The following is a 21,876-nucleotide window of genomic DNA, read 5'->3' as shown; positions in this document are numbered from 1 at the left end:
CAACATCCAGTGATACTCACTGTTAACCACTTAAGTGCAATTGTAGTTTCTCAGGGCGAGTTACTAAACTGGTCTTGCAAAAAAAAATACTGAAATGTTCTTTACTGTCGATGCCGCCAATCAAAATATCCCTCTTTGCCGTTTGTACGCATGATCTATGAAACCATTCACCTTATCACCACCAATATCTTTGTATTTTGCTCACTATCAATTGCACGAGATCATGGCTTGTTGCCTTTCCTGTGTGCTGTGCATTCATTCCATGGATTACTCCAAGCAAATAAAGATGACAAGGTATCACAGTAAACCATTGGTCAAACGTCACATGGACATGTTTTCACTTTATCTAATATTTGCTCTGAGACACACAGAGACATGTGCACTGGCTGACCGAGACTGTGAAGCTTTGAGCCAATCATAAGCCTGAATTGGGAAAATTACTTTTTGGAGAGGTGAAAGTTTTGCTACAGTGTATCTATTTTGTATGATAAGAGAACCTGCGGCAATTGACACATCCTTTGATGTTGTGTGTTAATGTAAAACAACTTGTACTATGCAGTCAAGAAATCTGTATGAGCCGAACACTGAAACTATAAACTCAAATGACAAGCGCTGTAAATATATGTCCCCCATGGCAAGTGCTCAAACACATTGATTTTTTTCATGTGTTTGCCATGTTCGCTGTTTCTCCTTTGAACAGCACAAGATCATTGTCCATAATTGCACGGCATGTCTTGATATAAGGACACCACTGGGGTTTTCTAGTCATGGCTGTTGTTGACAGTTTGCTCCACTTAGCAAAAATCTCAAAACCATTTGCAATCATATAGAGGTGTGGAGTTTGCTTTCCTGTAGTCACAAAAGGTTCCTCTCAGATCTTCAAACCTGTACTGACGACCTTTCAAGCAATGCCTTCCCCTCTCCCCAAAGCGCCAATCGCCCTCTGAGAAATTTTCCAACCACTGACCTCTGAACTTCTGCATGTCCTCCAATAGACAATATAAACAATGACGGAACCAGCTCCCAGGATGCTTAGCGATGCCACAAACAGGTGAATATAAGTTAATGCTTTTACCTGAGAAAAAGAAAAAGAAACAGCAAAGAGAAAAAATCTTTTAATTTTGGTATAGCAAGTGCAAGGAAACATCTGATCCATATATCTGTAAATGCAGATTTAGATCATCTGTACTTACCAGCCACAGCTTGTAGGCTTTTTACAATTGTGCCCTTTTTTCACCTAATTTGCATAATTTGACACTCACAAAGTGACATGTTCATTTGAACAAATTCGCACCTCCACCCAGTGACCCTATGTAGGATGCATCTGCTCACCAAATACTTACATGGGTAGGTGCTGTGGTTCTGTAGTTTCTGATATGGACGGACAGAAAGACAGACTGACATACATACACACACATACATGCATACATGCATGTACAATGTACATACACACATATATATACCAGTACATACATATATACATACATACATACATACATACATACATACATGCATACATACATAATACATACATACATGATGCATACATACTTGCGTACATACATACCGGTAGATACATACACATACATACATACATACATACCGGTATATAAATACATACATACATACATATATACATGATGCATACATACATAAATACATACATACATACGTACAACAGGCAGTTTTCTAGCCTATATACGAGTAAATACCAAAGTCATATATTATATGGTTATACAATGGAAGCTAACAATAAATTCCTGCTAGCTGCCAAAACAAGGAAGTGAAACACAGACACATATATGTACATGTATGTACCGGTACATAGCTTTTCACAAGTTAAAAGTACTGTAGTTTAAATCTTTACATATCCACTGCATGGCACAGATGCTGGTGAGGTTGGCTGTGTAGCAGTGTAGAAATACATGTAGATGGAATGAAATGATTTCCACCACTGGGACTGTTATAAAGCCAATATTAAGATGCGATTATAGGATCACACATAGCGATGAAGTTCTAATCCAAACAACTCTCAAATTAAAAGTGCAAAAAGACAACTTATGGTGCTCAGATGAAGGACAGTCATAGGGAATTTTACTATTTTGATTTTGACATGATTTTTAATTTCAGTGGTTTGAAGGTCAGGGCTTCAAGTGGAGAGACTGAGTGCACATTGAAAACTAGTGACTATGATCACTTTGTGAACTGAAGTCCTGGTGCAGATTTTTGTTGTTGTATCATTTTTTTTCCATTTTTGACAACATTTTCTCCTCCGGAGATCATTCTTGATGCAATGGGCTACATGTACGTGTGCATGTATAGACGTTAGCAATTTTTTCACTCAAACTCTCATGAATGCTTATGCAAAAGCTCCATTTGGTATTTACACCATGTGTGATCAATGTGAGAACATGGCTAATTTGAGATACTACAAGGCCCTCTATCTCTGTTCCTGTTTGCAGGTCATTGCCAAATCTGGCAATGACACAGAAAAATCACAGCCAAGAAAGGTGTGAAGGTTATATGCTGGCAATTTTTATTTTTTAATGGAGAATTTAATATCTTGTGACAATTGCTGGAAATTGCACAGATACGGAAGAGAAGATTCATAACATATGATGCTGTCATTCTGAGAATATCTTTCATATATGCAAAGTATCATTATTTATGCTAGCAAGTTCTTGCCATTTTCACAAAGAATCATTCAAAATTTTAAGACAATCAAATCAGACATTCTTGAGATATCGTACCACACACAGATCACACACTGACACACAGACAATGTACAAACACATGAGTTAAGGAGAGATTATAACTTCATCCATAATGGTGTCATGTTGAAAATGAAAAAAAATGCACATGGCTTTCTTCAAGGATATACAAATACTTTGTTGTTACCCTACCAGCACACAATCAACAGTTCCCAGTGTGTGACATTTGCAGCACCGGTACAGTTCCCAGACTGTTGACAAATTCAATGAAGGAGTTTGTGAGGCTAGGATTGTTATTTCCATGGTAACCAGTCTTAAACATCATGAATGTCTACAAATGCACAGCTCAGCACACTGTGTTGGTTGTATTGTTTGTGAGATTTTCACCCAGTCTACCGACACAAGACTTCAGTGGTAGGATATCACCTGTTCCCAGTGCAATATCTACCAGTATTGTTCTGTGCACACATGTGACCTTCTTGACCTTTGATCACTTCTAGAGTGGCCCTTAGACAGACTGTCTGATAGCATGCATTAGAACAACATAATACAACAAGTCAAATAAAAGTTTTTTTAGTCCCCATGGACACCGTCGGGGGAGGGGGGGGGGACGACTTATAGGTTTGGTCATGTCCGTGCGTGCGTGCGTGCGTACGTGCGTGCGTGCGTCCGTCCGTTCACGCAGATATCTCAGAGATGCAAGGAGCGATTTCATTCAAACTTGGTACAAGGATTACTTCATATGTCATACAGATGCACGTCGATTTGTTTTGTGATACTATCAAATATGGCCGCCAGACGGCCATTTTATTACGGTTTTTTCATGTACAAAGCCATAACTCAGACACGTTTCAACCAATCTTATTCAAAGTTGGTACAAGGACATTGACCAATGCCATAGATATGCATGTCAATTTTTTTTGTGATACGATCCAATATGGCTGCCGTGTGGCCATTTTGCTACGATTTTTTCATGTACTTAGCCATAACTCAGACATGTTTCAACCGATTTTATTCAACGTTGGTACAAGGACATTGACCAATTTCAAAGATATGCACGTCGATTTGTTTTGTGATACGATCCAATATGGCCGCAAGCGGCCATTTTATTAAAATTTTTTCATGTACAGAGCCATAACTCAGACATGTTTCAACCGATTTTATTCAAAGTTGGTACAAGGAGATTGACTAATGTCATACATATCCATGTCAATTTGTTATGTGATACAATCCAATATGGCTGCCGTGCGGCCATTTTGTTGCGATTTTTTCACGTACAGAGCCATAATACTCAGGTATATCTCAACCGATTTTATTCAAAGTTGGTACAAGGACATTGACCTATGTCATACATATGTACGTCAATTTGTTTCATGATATGATCCAATATGGCTGCATGGCAGCCATTTTGTTACAATTTTTTTGTGTCCTTAGCCAAAACTTGGGCACGTCTCAACTGATTTTATTCATTGATTTTATTCAAACTTAGTACAAGGACATTGACCTACGTCATACATATGCACATTGATTTGTTTAGTGATACAATCCAATATGGGCACCGTGTGGCCAATTTTTCCAATTTTTTCATGTCCGGAACCATAACTCAGACATGTATCAAGCAAATTTATTCAAAGTTTGTACAAGGACATTGACTTATTTATACATATGTCTGTCGATTGGTTTCACGAGATGGTCCAATATGGCCACATGGCAGCAATTTTGTTATGGTTGTTTCATGTCGAGAGCCATAACTCTGGCAAGTCTCAACTGATCTTATTCACAGTTGGTACATGTACATTGACTTATGTCATACATATACGTGTTGATTTTTTAAACAGTAAGATCAAATATCGCTGCATGGCGGTGATTTTGTTACAATTTTCTAATGTACAAAGCCATAACTCAAGACATATTTCTGCCAGTATCATTCAAAGTTAGTACAAGGACATTGACCTATTTCATACATATGCTCGTCAATTTGTTTCACGTCATGTAGCAGTAACATGTCAATTATTGAAGTTTCGTAAGTAGGCTGATATGTCAAGAAATACTGCATCAAATTCATGAAACTTTATACAGATGTTAAGCTCACATTGCTTTAACATTGAAAAAGACATTTATCAGTGTCATTTTAATTAATTTGTAATTGCATAAGTAATGAACTTTCCTAATTAGGGTGATATAGCCACAAATTAATACAACGTCAAATTTGATGAAACTTGATACAGACGTTGATCTCATAGTGTTGTAAATACTGCATCAATCTTTATGAAATATGGTACCAGTGATAATCTGTTAAGGTGGTTGGAAAGGCTAGAGCGTCAGTTATAAATTTCAACAAAACTATTAAAATATAAAAGTAGTCAACATTCTCTGTGGAATAAAATACTAGGCATTTGGGCACAAAGGCATTGCAGAGTTATAGCCTGTTAAAACTTCTGAAAAACTGACCAAATAAGAAGAAGTTGGGGAGTCCTTAGTGTATTAACTATGGTAGAGGTCCCCTAGCTTTTAATAAAATGTTTGAAAAGGGAAAGTCATTATTTGCTGTTTTTCAGGAAAGTTTGACAAGGCGGTGCTGGCATTCAGAGTGAGTGACTGCTATTGTAAATGCATTTTTAGATTCTTTGAGTGTCAAAGAGGTGTCAAAAGTGAGATTAACCAAAAAAACTGCTCTATGACTTCAAAAGAGGGGTGCAAATATGGCTTGTTTTCAACATTTTTGACAGAATAACAGTTTTCCTACATAATTGTATACCAATTTAATCCAACTTTGAAATGAGATATGCACATGGAATTTTTACAGCCTATTAACAAGGTTACAGATAAGATTTGTACGGCACAATTTTCCTGTATTTGAAGTCCTTTTTGAAAAATCACATTTTGAAATTTAAAAGAACTTTTAATAATTTTTTGATATATAAACCAATGTAAAATCATAAAAACAAATTTTATTTACAAATCCTGCCGTACAAATCTTACAATAAATAGTGTCAACATATTTATAACTAATTTGGTAATATTAATACTATCCAATTTTTATTAAATTCAAATATGTAAACAAATATGAAAAATTAAATTTTAATATTTACTGGTGTCATATTTCAAAATCATGGCTGCAAATATACAATTTTAATATTCTTTGGAGAAAATATTAACTAAGGGAGTTATCCTGAAAATTTGAACTAATTATCTTGATTCTAACACTTGAAACTTGACATTAACTCTGAGAAAAGAATTGGTGCAAAAATAGCCTTTCCAACCACCTTAAGTGTTAGGGTTGTATGCAAAAATGTTTTGCAACATCCTGTTGATTAATTCCTAGTTGACTCATTTTATGAACTTTAGGATGGTGGCCTACATTGGTTTTATGTTTTCATCACCATGGAACTCATTCTTGGCAATTGAGCGCTATCTGTATCAAAGTATTTTTATCACAGACCTAATTAATGAAGAGGACTCTATCCTCTCTGAGGACATGTAATCAAAGTACCCATTAACAAGTGGGGACTGTGTCATCAACAATGACTTGTTCTGACTAATTTTGATACTTTCGTTATTTCTGTGGTACAGAAAAAGCACATTTTCTTATTATTCTGTTCAAAAGTACGTTGAAACGTGAAGAGCTGGACTGGCTAGTGCAGTGTATTTTTATGTAGAATTTGCAATGTTACTGTTAACCAATGAACACTGGTCAAGACTAATATTCAGTCGTCAACAATAACACTGAACACCATACAGGTACTAGTAAAAGCTCTGTCGACAAGTTGAAGACTAGGCACTCCAATATTATTTCCGGAACAGAACATCTAAAAGCCACATTTTACAAACATAACAAGACAATGAACAGATAGAAAATATTTCAGACATTAAAGGCCATACATGCCTTGAAATTAAAAAGAATTCAACTTTTGCACAAACTTGCCTCAGGGAAATTTTAAACTGCTCTTTCTCACAATTGAGGTTACAAATCAGGGGTCATTAATGTTCAAAGTTTGGTCTCAGCCAACATATTTTTGTAAATTTACCAATATTTGAAATTCAAAAGGGCTGCCATTCTTGAATTAACTCTATGGGGAGACTCAATTTTTACAAAAAATTTCCTACTCTAAGAGCTTTAAAATGAGCCCAACATGCAATACTAGTACGGCTGGAAAGCATCGTAAAAATTTGAGATTGCCAATTTCTGTCAATGAAGCATATTCGGGGACAGATATTCAAACTCTAAAATTCGCACAATTCTTTTCTGATCAACCACTAGTGGGGGCTCATTTTAAAGCTCTTGGAGAAAGAAAAGTTTTCACCATCTTTATGGTTTTTCGAAAATTGAAAATTTAATTTTCTCTCATAGTATAGAGTTAACATAGGGATGGCAGCCATTTTGCATTTCAAATATCACAAAATGTTGGGTGATTTGTTTCGCTAGTTCCAAATTTTGCAGGGTGATCCCTGATTTTTATTGTTGATTTGGTGAGAGAATGGTTGGAAATTTCATTTAGAAAAGTTTGGGCAAATGTTCAAGTCTTTCACATTCAAGTCGCATACCATATGAATGGTAAAGTTAGAGGTTGACCATTATCAGGTGTGCATACCATTTATGTCTATGTTACAAGTATTTGTTACGACAGGTTTTTTGAGGCCTGGATGTGACTTAACATTCTTACTACCGGTATACCTAATGTCAATTTGTGCACATTAGACAAGTCTGCCATATTCAATCTCAGCAGATTATGTACATGGAACAGTGCCCCTTATGTGGAAGCAGAAAAATCAATGTAAAAACCACAGCTGGACCAGTCTACGGTATGCAACGCTAAGACTTGGGGCACATACCAAGCCCTACTGTATGCTATAAGTATAATCTGTCCCTGTTAAGGGGCATTTCACAACATCGCCATGATAACTGTACATTATAATAGGCTAATGTGATCCCACGTATTGCACAGTCAGGAATTTTGCAGGGGCTGGTTGAAGACAAAATATGAATTGAAAAAAGGTTTGTCCTGGTTTTGATGCACATGTAGACGCCTGATTTGCACAAGCAGCCTTGTTTTCTGAAATTATGACATTTGACAAACAGCTACAAGACATCCAAATTATTGTCAATGAACAATCATGCAACAAATGTGGCTGTAGAGGGCACTGCTGATTAGTGACAGGGCTGATGAACAAAGTGGATGTCCATACATGTAGGTATCATTGATAAATATAATAAGTGTGGGATGACCAACCAGATAAACAGAGTCCAAAATTTTGACGAAGACACTTACGCACTTCGGTGAAATATGACACAAACTGTCAACATACATGTGTCTCTCACTGACACATATACAGACAGAGATGCACACAGACAAACAGATAGAAAGACTGCTACCATCTTACGATCACACATGCAACCATGAGAGCTAATTATGTCACTGGGGAGCAAAATGCTTAACTCTTTACAGAAAATTACAGCTATCATAAGTATGACCGTGAGACACAGAAGGGTTGTTGCATGGTATTGAAAACATACATTTGTATTTGTACTGCTGTCAATGTGCAGCGTCCTCGGAAGGTTATATCTGATTGGTCGATTGTCACTGTTCACTGCAACTTAGGGAGTCTTGTTTTATTATTTAATTATGACGGTAAGATTCAGCCACCAAATTGGATATCAGCTTCTGAGACGCTGCACATCAGCGCCTATTTCTACCATGCAAACAGGCTCAAATTAATAATAGACCCACTCAGTAATGGACTTACTCTGGAATACAATGTTGCACTCTGACTGCTAGGGTCTTTTATGGAATATGAATGCTGAAGACATGATTTTATACCAGTACAAAAACATAGGGCCAAAGTCCCTGAAGCTACTATAGACATGGATACAAAATTAAGTATTTCCTGACTGTATGAAATTATCTCACTAAGGTCATCCTAGGGACTTGTAAACCAAATATTAAAGCTGTCTGACCAGCAGTTTTGAAAAAACAAGCGACCCAACAGTTGACAGAGCTCTGCTGTGTTATGTAGAGAATAACCTTTTGTGACACATGTATTGATGAAGAAGGTGGATATCTTTGATAGCTCATTTCAGGATGGCCTGACCAAAAATGGAAAAAAATTCTGTAAAAATACAGATTTGCATATTTCATCAGACTATATTAGTCTATAATAGCAAATAAAGGAGAGTTAATTACATTCTAATTAAAGTAAACAAGACTTGCTTAAATCAAGATTTACGTCATAATAAAACAGCATATCTGTCAGGTTATAAAGAATCTTGAGCTGGTTATCGTTATCAGTATTTTCATCCTATTAACCAAGCACATTTTAACTTTCAAATTAACATTGTAAGTAAGTTCTGTTGAATAAGTAGAGACTGTAGTACTCAGATGAAGCACACTGAAGAGACAAATGTTTGTAACTTAAGAAGTTTAAGGTCATCAAAAGCATTACAAGGAATCATGTAACACTTTCATTGCACTGTTTACACAGATTGCATAATTGCTATAAATAGCACAAGGAATCTTACAGTCCAGTTTTACCATAAAAACCCTATCACTTTGACCACTCTTTTAATTGACCACTCTATTTTTTTCCTCAAAAAGTAATCTTATTTTATCCTTACCAAGTCAACCATAAATGGAAATTAGAACTTTCTCTATCTCTATTCATTTGACCACCCTATCATGACAAACTATTATGAGCAATTTCTTTTAGATAACATAAATGGTGGTTCAGAATATATCAAAGTTGGGATTCAGGAAAGTTGCCTTTACATGTTTTAATCCTCCAAGATGGTAAGCATTTCACTATGAACTGTCAAAAAAAGTTGAACTTTCTGATAATTCCACACTAAAATTATTTTGGCTTTGATGATTTCCTAATTAAATTCAATTATTTAAAATCATATTAATTATTTTTTTCTGGGTGAATTGATAGGGTTTATACAGTACAAGAATTACATACAATGTAAGTCAATTTTGACCAAAATGACAAAAAAATTCCTTAAAAATACACATTTGCATATTTCATCACAATTTGAACAAATCTAAGTTGGGTTATCCCTAGGGACCTGTATACCAAATAACAAAGCTGTCTGACCAGCGGTTATGAAGGAGAAGATTTTTTACCAAAAACACCTTTTTTGGCATTAATTTGCCTATTTTCAACAATATCAAAAAATAAAAAAAATAGTTTCTCAAAATCATATTTTTCATCTACACAACAAATATCAAATCAGTAAGTACTGCGGTTCTCAAGATATTTGAGTGGACGGACGCCTCACAAACGGACATACATACATACATACATACATACATACATACATACATACATACATACAGACTGACGACGGACGCCGGACGGATACCCATCCCAATAGCTTCTATAGACTATAGTCTATAGTAGCAAAAAACAAACCAACACATGTGGAGAAACTTGCAAACAGCTACGCATTCTATCTTTGTTTCAGCGCTGGGTTTGTCTGTACCGAGGTTCCTTAAAATTTTGGGTTCAATCCATAAGCATTGAAAAAACAGGAAAACTTTAACTTTTTAGATATTTTCCTATCATTATTGCTAAAAAGCAAAATTTTTACTTCATTTGAGTATTATCGACATTTTGTTGAGAGTTTTATTGGCATCATGTTTTGAGAAAACTTGCAGGGGAGGTCACAAGTATGATCTTGTATATCTCCTTGAGATGTAATACACGTAAACAACTGACAAGCAATCAATTAGGGATATTTTCATCCAGTGTTGTTGCTATAGATTTGGATCATTTCAATGGGACCCCCAATTAAAAGCAGTGTCACAATAATCACTCAATTACATGTCTATATGTAGATGCAGTGAACAAAATCACAATGCCTTGCGACATCGGTGTCATGGCAACGTTTAATTGCTTGCGATAAACATTCTTTTGAAGTGTGACTGATGCATTTTGAACAGCTAATCAACTGAGTGCCAATCTTTCTTCAACCAGGGTGGAATGACCGAGCAAAAACTGCCTCAAGCTTCAAATCCAAGATTTTTCCGAGATCAGCTCACTTCGTTGCACGTTTGAATATCTCATATTATTCCTTTGTTCAGGATGTTTTTTTCTCACGCCCTCTCACTTTTTCTGTTGCATTTTTTGCCAGAGTTTGTTTACCTCTAGTCAGCTTATTCTTTGACAATTTTATTTTTTGTTCTACCAGTATTTACGTATCCATCACAGATTTTTTGGCCTGTTTCCTTTAAAAGCTTGTGCAAATACCAAGCATAGCCTTGATCTGTGTAGCATAATTTTAATTTTCGACATCAGAACTTCAATAGCAACCCCCCATCCCCGAACGTATCTCCCTTTTTTCATCCTCGGACTCAAACAAAAGTGATACAGTGAAAGTTTTTTTACATTATTTTCTTTTCTAGCTTTCAGCGATTCTTTTGACGCAAAAAAAATGAAAATGATACTACAGCAATTATCGCAATTTGCCATTTACATAGCTAGATCATTTCAAAATTTGCTTTAAATTGCTGAAAGTTTGACTTGATGATATATCAACATTTATCAGTGACTTCCAACTGACCTGAGACTGGCAGCTGCCATGTGTGCATGCATCCTCGTGCATGGAACCAAAATGAGTTTTGTTTCATACAATCAAGAAAGTCTCTCATATAAGTGATGCGGTCTCCTTAGACTAATTCACAGAACTTTTTAGCTGTTGGGTATACCCTGGGTATGTTACTCAGAGAACGCTATGGCAGGTTACACCCTAACCTATAGTTTTTAGGCCAATGGATACAAAATACACAAGGCATTTTTTTGCAGTGCAAATTTTTGTCATTTTTGTATAGCAATCCATTGTACAACACAAAATCAATATGATTTTGCTGTTTTGAGCATGCATACGGTGTTTGACACAGCAGCAATGCATTGTGGGATAACCGGGAAAAGGTCTATTGAGAAGAAGCCAACTGTTTTACAAGACTTTCTGTTAGATGATTACACACAATGTGCACAAATTATCGCAATCTGCCATTTCTATGACTTGTTCATTTGAACCAGAAAAGCAAGAATGACAAAATTAAATAAGGTCTGAAACTTAAGGTCCTGGAGGTCAACTTTAGGAACAGGCTTAGTAGAGGAATGTTTCAACACAGTCCTTCATGGTTTCAGCAGGTCTGCCAATATCAGTTCATGAACAATGACAGAAAATGACTCAAGGTCAGGGAGTGGCCTGTTTCAGTCACTGCCACCACTCTTACACATAATAGGTACACTGCATACAAATAGGCATATAGAGGGACTGTGAAATAGGTTAGAGATTACAGAATCTCCAACTCAGATGTGTGGGCTGTTTCAGTTACTGCCACCACTCCCGTACATTTGCAGGATTTCCACTTTTTCTTATCTTGTTTTCATATTTTTGACACTAAATTGTTCATTTGAACAACGCCACATCTCAACCCCTAGGTCTACCTGTACACCAAATACTGTGATGATAGGTGCGGCGGTTTGGGAGCTTTTGCGTGTGACGGACATACATCCGCACATACATAAATACATACATACATACATACATACAGACACCACCGACTCACCATGTAAGCTCTTTTTGGTATTTATACCGGTATACATACCAAATATGAGCTAAAAATTTACATGAAATTGCTAAAAGTTTACTTGGTATAACTGACTGACAGATATGATTGCTTTGCTTTAACTTTAAGAGTGGAAGCCTAATTTGAAACAACAGTCATTAGTGTGGTGTCTATGGCAACTTAACAGCATGTACTGATACTGTAGCTACTTTGAAAACACCTTCCCAAACCAATCATAGAAGTTTGATAACATTTACATCAAATGCATTTTTTTTCTCTGCTGGAAATGAGCGTAATACTCACAGTGGTTTGCGTTGAAGCGTTGGCAAAATGGGAACTAAACATACCGTCTGAATTGATGAGCTGTTAACATTCTCAAGTGTGACTATTGTCTAGTGGTAATATCCGTCGATGACAAAGAAATCAACTCTGCAAAAGTTTTAAACATTGTGGGGCAAATGTTGGAACATTGTCTGGAAGGAGGTCAGACATGCTCAAAACAACACCAGCAGATCGGCACAACTGATGCTTGCAAATGATGCATTCTGAATGGTACACAGGATGTGCGTATACGTGTGGTGTTGTTTTGACTTTGCTTGTCTTCCTCCCTGACAATGTTTCAACTTTTGCAGAGTTGATTTCTTTGTTATTGACTGATACTACTGCCTACGCGATAATAAAGCCCGACAATGTCGGCAACTCATCAATGAAGACTGTACGTCTAGTTCCCATAGTGCCAACGGTTCCGTGCAAACCACTATAATGAATGCTAAAAACTCTATTACTATCAATAAACACACACTCATACAAAATCAAAACAAGTTAGTATGATAACTTACTTGGTCTTCTTCATCATTGTCCATACATTCCGCTGCCTCTCTTCCTCCAAGTTGCAGCGTTCCGTTTTCGGCAATCATTTGATGCAAAAACAAAGCGGACATCACTGCTGGCTTGATTCTCTTCTTCGTATCTTTTTAAAATCTGGAATACCTCAGCAATGCACCAGAGGAGAAATGATGAGGACTTGTTACAGCTACATGGTTCCGAGACTAGCTGCACTCTTCAAAAATCTAGATGTTTCTCCAGAGGATGGCTGACTTAAATGTTTGTTGTTAAATGTACCTGGTATATGATATACAAAAAAAATTACTGGATGGCAACAAATAGGGTTCCTTTCTATCATTCAGATTCAATGCTTACAATAATATCCACAATTATATGATTATTAGTAGGTATACGATTACTTGAAATTTCACAACACTTTATGTACCGGTAGAGCACATTAAGCCGACTAATACACCTTTTTTGCGCAAATATGCTATCATTTTAGACAGACAATACACAGCAATCTGTCAAGCAGATGATAAACCTGTGAACAATTTAGAGCGATGATAACTGCTATCTTCCAAAACACTGCGTAGTTCTTTTGGGGACCTTCAACTTCACACACACACGGAGTACAGAAATGAAAGTGTTTGTAGATTGCCCAGTGTGCTCACAAAAGATCTTCTCTGTAAGGAATCTGAGCGGGCGAATATATTCCACTACAGGAGTCAGCCACTGTTGCATCGGTGAGCAGTAATTTTCAATTTCAATACTGTCTTGCTGACTATTTACAGTGATATATCTTATGAAATATTGTAATGTTGCCATGCTGTTTGACAGGTGCCAGGTGGTCACCAGGTCTATGGCGTACAACCTGTGTACGACACACACAGAAAAAGTATGATTGAATGGGGATTGGAACATCAACTTACGTAGCGTGTTGACACGGTTGCACGATGACATGTTTTGACGAAATCTACCCAGCTTACACATGCAATTGGCTAAACCCATCAGCTGATAGTAGCTCAGTACTCAAAACACTGCCAACTTTTGTTACATATCTGCTCTTCTCTAAAGGCACTCCATAAAACAGTCCTGAGATTATCATGGTATGTCTGTATAGCAATATTACATCCTACAAACTAGCTACCAGAGGACAAAATAAGGCAACCTCGTGTGATGGCCCGACAGCTTACTGGTATACCAGCCATGTATGCATCTCTGTGCAAACACCTTTGTCTATAATGTAATCCCAGTCTGCGTCATAGCACTATAGGTGTAATACAACTACCCTGGTGGTATTAGATAAGAACTGATAAAACCACAGGTTGTACAACCAGGCCAGAACTTTGTTGTGTAAGTTACATTTTCACATTCAATGTGACCCCAAAGTTTCATTTCTTTTGAACCTATCAAAGCATACGGTTTATTGAACCACTTTCATAAATCATTCACATGTACTGAAGAGAACCAAAGGTCAAATACTATTAACACAAACTTGACTTGTTATTTTTAAATATATTATTAGTGTCATTTGACTAAAAGTCAAATCAAAACTAGCTTGTTAGTATTTAACCCCACTTTTTTAGGGTGAGGTAAAGATATACAGTGCATTTACCGGGACAAGCTGGGAATAAAATGATTGCTCTCACAGTACTTAACACTGTAATGTATCGCTTGTACCGGTACATGTACATGTACCTTCATAACTTTGGCCAGACTATCCAGAATTACTTTGTGACTTTGTCAGGGATAACGATACATGAACATCAGATGAAGGCATCGGAGCTATATAGCTATTGAAACTCAAAGTTGACAAACTTTCACATCATACTCTGGTTACAACACATCTGCATGCCTGAATAGTCTTTGTGAAATTGATCTTTCTTCTACCGGTACCTTAGGGGTTGCTGTTTCAGTACTGAATTTTTGCAAAAAATATAAGAAATATTGGGAGCCTGACACAAGTCCCATTCAGTTGACTTGGTCACGCCTCTAATTTCATCAAAGTCTGAATTTAGTAGGTATCTTGAACATGAATTTTTCATCAGTATTTTTGAAAACGCCATAAGTGACCTATCAACAAGTAACAAATTGGTATTTTAAGACTGCAAAGTTGCAAATTTGTAATGATGACAACTGTCAAATAAACAACAATTAAGGACATCTCTGCAGTCAAGACTGCTGGAATATCACATGACATATGGTTTGGCAAATTAGGGTAGAATGTGCCTCGGGGATAGATATTCTCTCTCAAAGTTTTTCAATTCTTTTCTGATCTACCACTTGTGGGGGCTCATTTTAAAACTCTTGGAGTGAGAAAAATGTTTATTGTCTTAGTTTTTCGATTATAAAAATTTTTATATTTTCCATATATAAACAGGAATGGCAGTCATTTTTAATTTCAAATATCAATTGTTTGTAGTACCAAACTTTGCCTAATAACCCCTGAATTTTATTCTTGATATGGTAAGAGGATGGTTGAAGATTTAATTGAGGAAGGTTTGAGCAAAAGTTTAAGTCTTTCACTTTCGAGGCGCAAAGTACTTAAAGCGATGGTCCTGGTTCTGGACTTGTTGCTTGACATTGACTTCTTACGTGATACTGGTCCTTTGTTCTCCTCTGAAAGTTATGTGTAGTTAATCAATTTTATGCAGAGATAAAGCTTGTAAAAAATTGTCTTTTGCATCCCTGTAGATGTAAGTCTTTGAGGTTTCATAAAAACATACAGAATTTGATAGGACCTCACAATGCAGCTTTTCCGCCTACAAATCTTTATTTACAAATTTTGTAAAATGTACTTCAAATTCACATACCTGCATGCCTGCAGAATGTCATTTGTAGTCTAATTATGAAGTTTCTACTTTGATTTTTTGAGTGGCCACTCACATATAATGGTAGCAATAAAAATTGTGTACATGTATGTAGGATTTCCTACATGTGATTCGAACACCTCACATGCCCTTTTACCTTCCAAAATTTTGAGTGGATGCGAAACAGAGGATTAAATTTCCACATTTTTTTGTTCTATATAACAAGTATATTTTCTTATAGTTCTTCCTAAAGTATGTTTATGAAAGGAATTTCAGCACAGCTGGCTAGTTACATACCATTTGAAGAACAGTCATGGCCAATGCGACATCTCGGAAGTGAATATTGAATATACTGGTTGTTTTAAGGCAGAACGCGCCTTATAGGGACAGCTATGCAGACCCTCAAACTCTACCACTTGTGGGGGCTCATTTTAAAGCTCTGGGTGTAAGACGAATTTCGACCATATCAGATTTTCAAGAATCAAAAATGTCATTTTTCTCCATGAGGTAACACAGGGACAGCGGCCATTTTGAATTTCAAATATCTGTAAATCTTGAGTAATTTGTTTCTGTAGTACCAAAGTTGGAACAGTGACCCCCGATTTTTATTCTTGATTTTGAAACAGAATGGTTGAAAGATTCCTTGGGGAAAGTTTGAGCAAAACCTAAGTCTTTCACTTTCAAGGCACATATTACCTTAACAAGTATATATGTAAACTCACTATAAAAAACTCGTGTGCGCCGAAAGTTAGTTCATGCCGTTTGGTTTTGGAATGGTTGTTGTTCATGAAGTATTTGTTAGTCTAGGACCTCTCCTTGGTTACAGTGTACGTCATGCTTCCACCAGCAGGTTCAAGTGAGAGTATAGCATATATGATAACCGAGGAGAGGTCTTCGACTAATGTGTGTACACACATTCAGTGTTTTCCCTAAAAGGGGAAGTTCACACAAGGATGATTTTTACATATGTGGTAGCTCTGTGGTCATTTACCCAGGAAAAACTATTTTCACCATTATAACTCGCAGGATTTTTTACAAAAATTATAAAATAGCTCAGGAAGTGCCCATGTAATTTGAATCATGGGAAAAAAGCTCCAAACTTGGAGCTTGCATAATGTGATATGGAAGGGACCATCTTCGGACGGGTATGGCCCCCACATTGTCCACTCACAGTAACACAGTAGTAAACAGCAACACAAATCTGACAGTGGAAAGTTTATTATAAGTGATTCATTGTTTATGCAAGGATAAACAGTATAAACAAAAATTATGTAATTACACACAGCCTGGTTTAAGGATGGGTGAGTGGACAATGCCATACCATGGAAAAATGGTCCCTTCCATATCACATTATGCAAGCTCCAAGCTTGGTGCTTTTTCCCATGATTCAAATTACATGGGCAACTTCCTGTACTATTTTATCGTTTTTTGTAAACAAGCGACCTAGCGGCCGATATAGCTCCGCTGTGTTTATGTACAGAATACTATTTTTGACACATGTTGATGAAGAAGGTGGAAATCTTTGATAACTCAATGCAGTGGCCAGAAAAAAGTGGCTAAAATAAGCTGCAAAAATACAAAATTGAAGATTCATCATACTTTGAATATATCACATCCGATCATCCCTAAGAACATGTCAACCAAAGCTATCTGATGAGTAGTTTTTTGAGAATAAAATATTCTGACCAAAAATGGCAACATTGCCCCCAAAAATAAAAATTGCAGATTTCATCATAATTTCAAAATATCACACTTAGTTCATATATAGAAACCTGTATACCAAATTTCAAAGCTGTTAGACCAGTACTATTTTTTGACCAAAAATGGCAAAAATTGCCCAAAAAATACAAAATTACAGATCTCATCAGAAATTCAATATATATTACTAAGCTTATCTGTAGAAACCTGTATACCAAATTTCAAAGCTATCAGACCAGTACTTTTTGAGAAACACATTTTTTGACCAAAAATGGCAAAAATTGCCCCAAAATTACAAAATTGCAGATTTCATCATTATTTCAATAAATATCATTTAGTTCATCTGTAGAAACCTCTATACCAAATTTCAAAGCTATCAGATGAGTAGTTTTGGAAATACACATTTTTTGACCAAATTGGCAAAAATTGCCCCAAAAATACAAAATTACAGATTTCATCAGAAATTCAATATATATTACTTAGTTCATCTATAGAAACCTGTATACCAAATTTCAAATCTATCAGACCAGTACTTTTGAGAAATACATTTTTTAACCAAAAATGGCAAAAATTGCCTTAAAAATGCAAATTTGCATATTTCTGCACAATAGATCATCCCTAGGGACATATGTACCAAATATAAAAGCTATCTGACCAGTATTTTGAAGAAGAAGATTTTTAAAGATTTTTTACCAAAAATGACAAAAATTGCCTTAAAAATACAAATATGCAAATTTCACCACCATTTGAACAAATCTGATTTAAGTCACCCTAAGCAAACTGCATATCAAATTTCAAAGCAATCGGACAAGCGGTTTCAGAGAAGAAGATTTTTTTACCAAAAACACCAAAAAATGCCCCAAAAATACAAATATGCAAATTTCACCATGATTTGAACAAACTGAAGTGAGGTCACCCCAAGTGAACTGCATATAAAATTTCAAAGCAATTGGACTGGTGGTTTCAGAGGAGAAGGCAATTGTTGACGGACGACGACGGACGACGGACGACGACGACGGACGACGGACGACGGACGATGACGGATAATCAACCTATTTGATAAGCTCCGCGTCGCTGACAGCGGAGCTAAAAATCCTGTAAGTTATAAATGGTGAAAATGGTTTTTCCTGGGTAATTTGACCACAAAGCTAGCACATATGTAAAAATCATCCTTGGTGAAGTTCCCCTTTAAAGAGCAAGTACCTGTAATATGATTTTTTCCCGTTTTTGTATTTCATTTCAATTGCAAGTTTTCTTCTACTCCCCAAAGCATATTGAAACACCTACTGTTAGTAAGAGTGTCTCTTAGTGTACACTGTTATTGTTTACATTTTAATTCTGGTCCGGACCAGAATTCACTTGCAAACAATAATAATGCAGTTTACACATGTACAGGCTGAGTTGACATGCTTGATATAGTGTATGTCAACATGCCCTGGGGAGTAGAACAAGAAATTGTAGTTGATATTAAACAACAATAATAGTGAAAAAATCATCAACATTACAGCTACAACCAGCCATTTCAAGTTACAGCACATGGTATAACTTGTGATTTACTATGAATCCTACCGTCACTTCTGCTGTCCCCTGTACCCTGCAGTACAGTACAGTGGGGGAGGTGGGAGAACGCCAATAAAACTGACAGGGTAACTCTTATTTCCCATCCAATGGGAAAACATTGGAAGTCTTGACACAGAAGCAATCTACACTTGTTCGTCCAGCTTTTCATGAGGGTGCCAGCAGAAATGATCCTTCCCCAATGATGTGATTATTACATAACCAAAGTCAACCATTTGAAACTCTCCACTGATCAGTTTCGGCAAACTCAGTCAGTCGTTGATCAGATTACGATGCAGATGATGAGGAGCCTTTCTACCAGTATATAGTAGCTGTGGCGGGATGAACTTGAGGTTGGTACATGCACACATTCATTATCTTTTTTCATCAAATTTCAGGCAGACACGAAAATGAAGGATTAGACGCATAATTTTTACCGGCATTTGTTAGAACTATAATATTATTCATACAAGTGTGATTGAACACTCATCTGATGTTGAATGGTAAAGTGTTCAAGTTCAAAGAATGTATTATAATATATGTATCGGTATATGTGTGGTTACACAGTGATACAGGACTCATAAGGCTCCACTATTAGCACTGTAGTGTTGGGTCACCTGCATCCCCCTCAACCCCCACCCTGCAGTATTGTAGGCTCCAAACTTATAGGAATCTTGAATAAATATGTCAATATAGATCCTTTTTACTAAAATTTATAAAAAAATCAGTTCTTATAACTTGATGATCACATGTAATATGCACTGTATATGTACACGTATGTTAATTTTCAAACTTGTAGCATGTGGTTCAGTATGCGAGTGAATTCCATGCGAACACACAGAATTGGCAAACTCTCTGAGACAAAAACCCCTTACATTTTCTTAAAAAGCAATGTCATAGGGTTATCTCATCATGGAAGGTTCTTCCTTATCTCCTTTTGTTGGTGTACCCTGTATACACACGGGTCATTCTGTGTCTCTTTGTGAAATATTGTACCTTTGCGAGGTACTGCCATGCATATTGATGTATACCTGTATGAGACTACATAGCAAACATGTACGTGTATAAATTATATACTTCACAGCACAGGGTTAGCAAAATTCAGCAAAAATAAAACAACAGGTAGCACAGGACAATTCAAATTTAACCCTTTTCTCTGTCAAGATCATATTTCACCATCAGGTCAAGTTGGTTAAAATTGATAAAGCAAAACATGTCCCATATGGTGCATTTAACAAAGACTTGAAGATTTGATGGTCCCTGAAGACAGAGATACTGTAAACATAATATGACAGAACCCCATGACCTGTGAGTGCAAGCGCGCCGAACTAGCGGTATTTGTATGAGTGCTGCGGTGTATTTGGCAGCAGTCCTAAGAGCGAAGCGAGTGAAAGGACAGCGAATACACCTCAGCACGAGTGCAAATACCGCTAGTACGGCGCGCTTGCACTCACAGGCCATGGGGTTCTGTTATTATTACATATGTTCTATCTTTTATTTGCATCATTTATCGAGAGAATCGACGATCAGTCGTGCGTACTACTTGTCTGTCAAAGCTTCAGGGCGACCCTGCGGAGTTATATAACATTGACATCACTGTAATGAGGCATCGAATCAGCTTTCACTTTTCATTGGTCAACGCCGCCACACCCTCTATTTTGATTGGCTAAACTATTGTTTACTTGTTTATCAAGGATGACGTAAGAGGAACGTCGGAGGGCTCGAACTCTGCTTGCGATCGCTCACACATATAGCAACATGCCATAGATAGCCTAACGAAAAGAACTTTGAACATGGGACGCTTTTAATTTTTTCACATTTTGAGCTTGAAATTCTTCTAAATGATCGATACAAATAACAGTTTGAAGAGTAAGATACGGCAAACGTAACTTGTCGAATGATCAAATTCCAGTGTTCACCGTTGCAGTCTGGCACACAACGCGCTCACTGTTATCAAGCGTGTAGGACACACAAGCACAGAATAAACTGCATGCAAAAGTGACTTTCTATTGTAAACAGGGAATGTCTGGTGAGAAACTACTGGCAAAAACGTCTCTGAAAATGTTAACTGTTTAATGGCTCCGCTGCGCCCGCAGTTACGTATGTTTGGATGTATGATGGCTGCCTTGTATCCATGGAGCCAGAAACGGACGTCGCCCGTTGTCAATGTTTTTGCTTTGCTGACCAACAAACTGCTCTTCCGGATAGTAAAAATCATCCTCACACTATAAGTAAATGCAATTTTCCTACTTTTGTTTCTGCTGTAACAGACCGAGCCAAGTGGGTGAAAATACGTATGGTTTTGGCACAATACCACTTTTTACTGACTTGGCAGATGGGGAAGTGATACTGTCTGGCAGGCAAAGGGTTACACATCCTTTAACATCTCTATGTGCTGACATGATGACTGTTATGTGATTATGAAATCCTAGGCAGCACTTTAGGCTTCAGGTATGTACCGAGGGGGGGGGTCGCATAAAAAGAGATTTGAAACACCACAAAATTTTTGAAATACACTGAAAACTGATTGGAATGAGCCCCAATGTCTCTTGTGATTGTTGAAGATTTCATCTTATTACACAAGCAAAGCATTCATATTAAAAGTATCTACATTCTAGTTTAAAAAAAAATACATACATGTCATTAGACAGCTGGAGACAATGAATAAAACAGTAGTCCCTGCTTGGAATTGCGCCATAA

The 21,876-nt window shown here is 36.7% G+C and overlaps 2 protein-coding genes across 2 annotated transcripts in view; one reads left to right on the top strand and one right to left on the bottom strand.

The window, feature by feature from the left end:
• LOC139146064 (transmembrane protein 116-like) overlaps nucleotides 1–21,876 on the bottom strand; it is a 58,133-nt gene that overhangs the window by 8,759 nt on the left and 27,498 nt on the right. The window contains exons 2-3 of the mRNA XM_070717512.1: nucleotides 13,123–13,405; nucleotides 968–1,075 (exon numbers count right to left, since the gene is read on the bottom strand). Of these exons, the coding sequence (XP_070573613.1) occupies nucleotides 968–1,075; nucleotides 13,123–13,224 (210 nt within the window). The 5' untranslated portion in view covers nucleotides 13,225–13,405. The remainder of the gene's footprint in view (nucleotides 1–967; nucleotides 1,076–13,122; nucleotides 13,406–21,876) is intronic.
• LOC139145137 (trace amine-associated receptor 1-like) overlaps nucleotides 19,444–21,876 on the top strand; it is a 52,675-nt gene continuing 50,242 nt past the window's right edge. The window contains exon 1 of the mRNA XM_070716106.1: nucleotides 19,444–19,529. Within this exon, the coding sequence (XP_070572207.1) occupies nucleotides 19,519–19,529 (11 nt within the window). The 5' untranslated portion in view covers nucleotides 19,444–19,518. The remainder of the gene's footprint in view (nucleotides 19,530–21,876) is intronic.

Source organism: Ptychodera flava, chromosome 12 (assembly GCF_041260155.1).
Source record: "Ptychodera flava strain L36383 chromosome 12, AS_Pfla_20210202, whole genome shotgun sequence".
Lineage (NCBI taxonomy): Eukaryota > Metazoa > Hemichordata > Enteropneusta > Ptychoderidae > Ptychodera > Ptychodera flava.
This window is presented reverse-complemented; position numbering and strand designations above follow the sequence as displayed.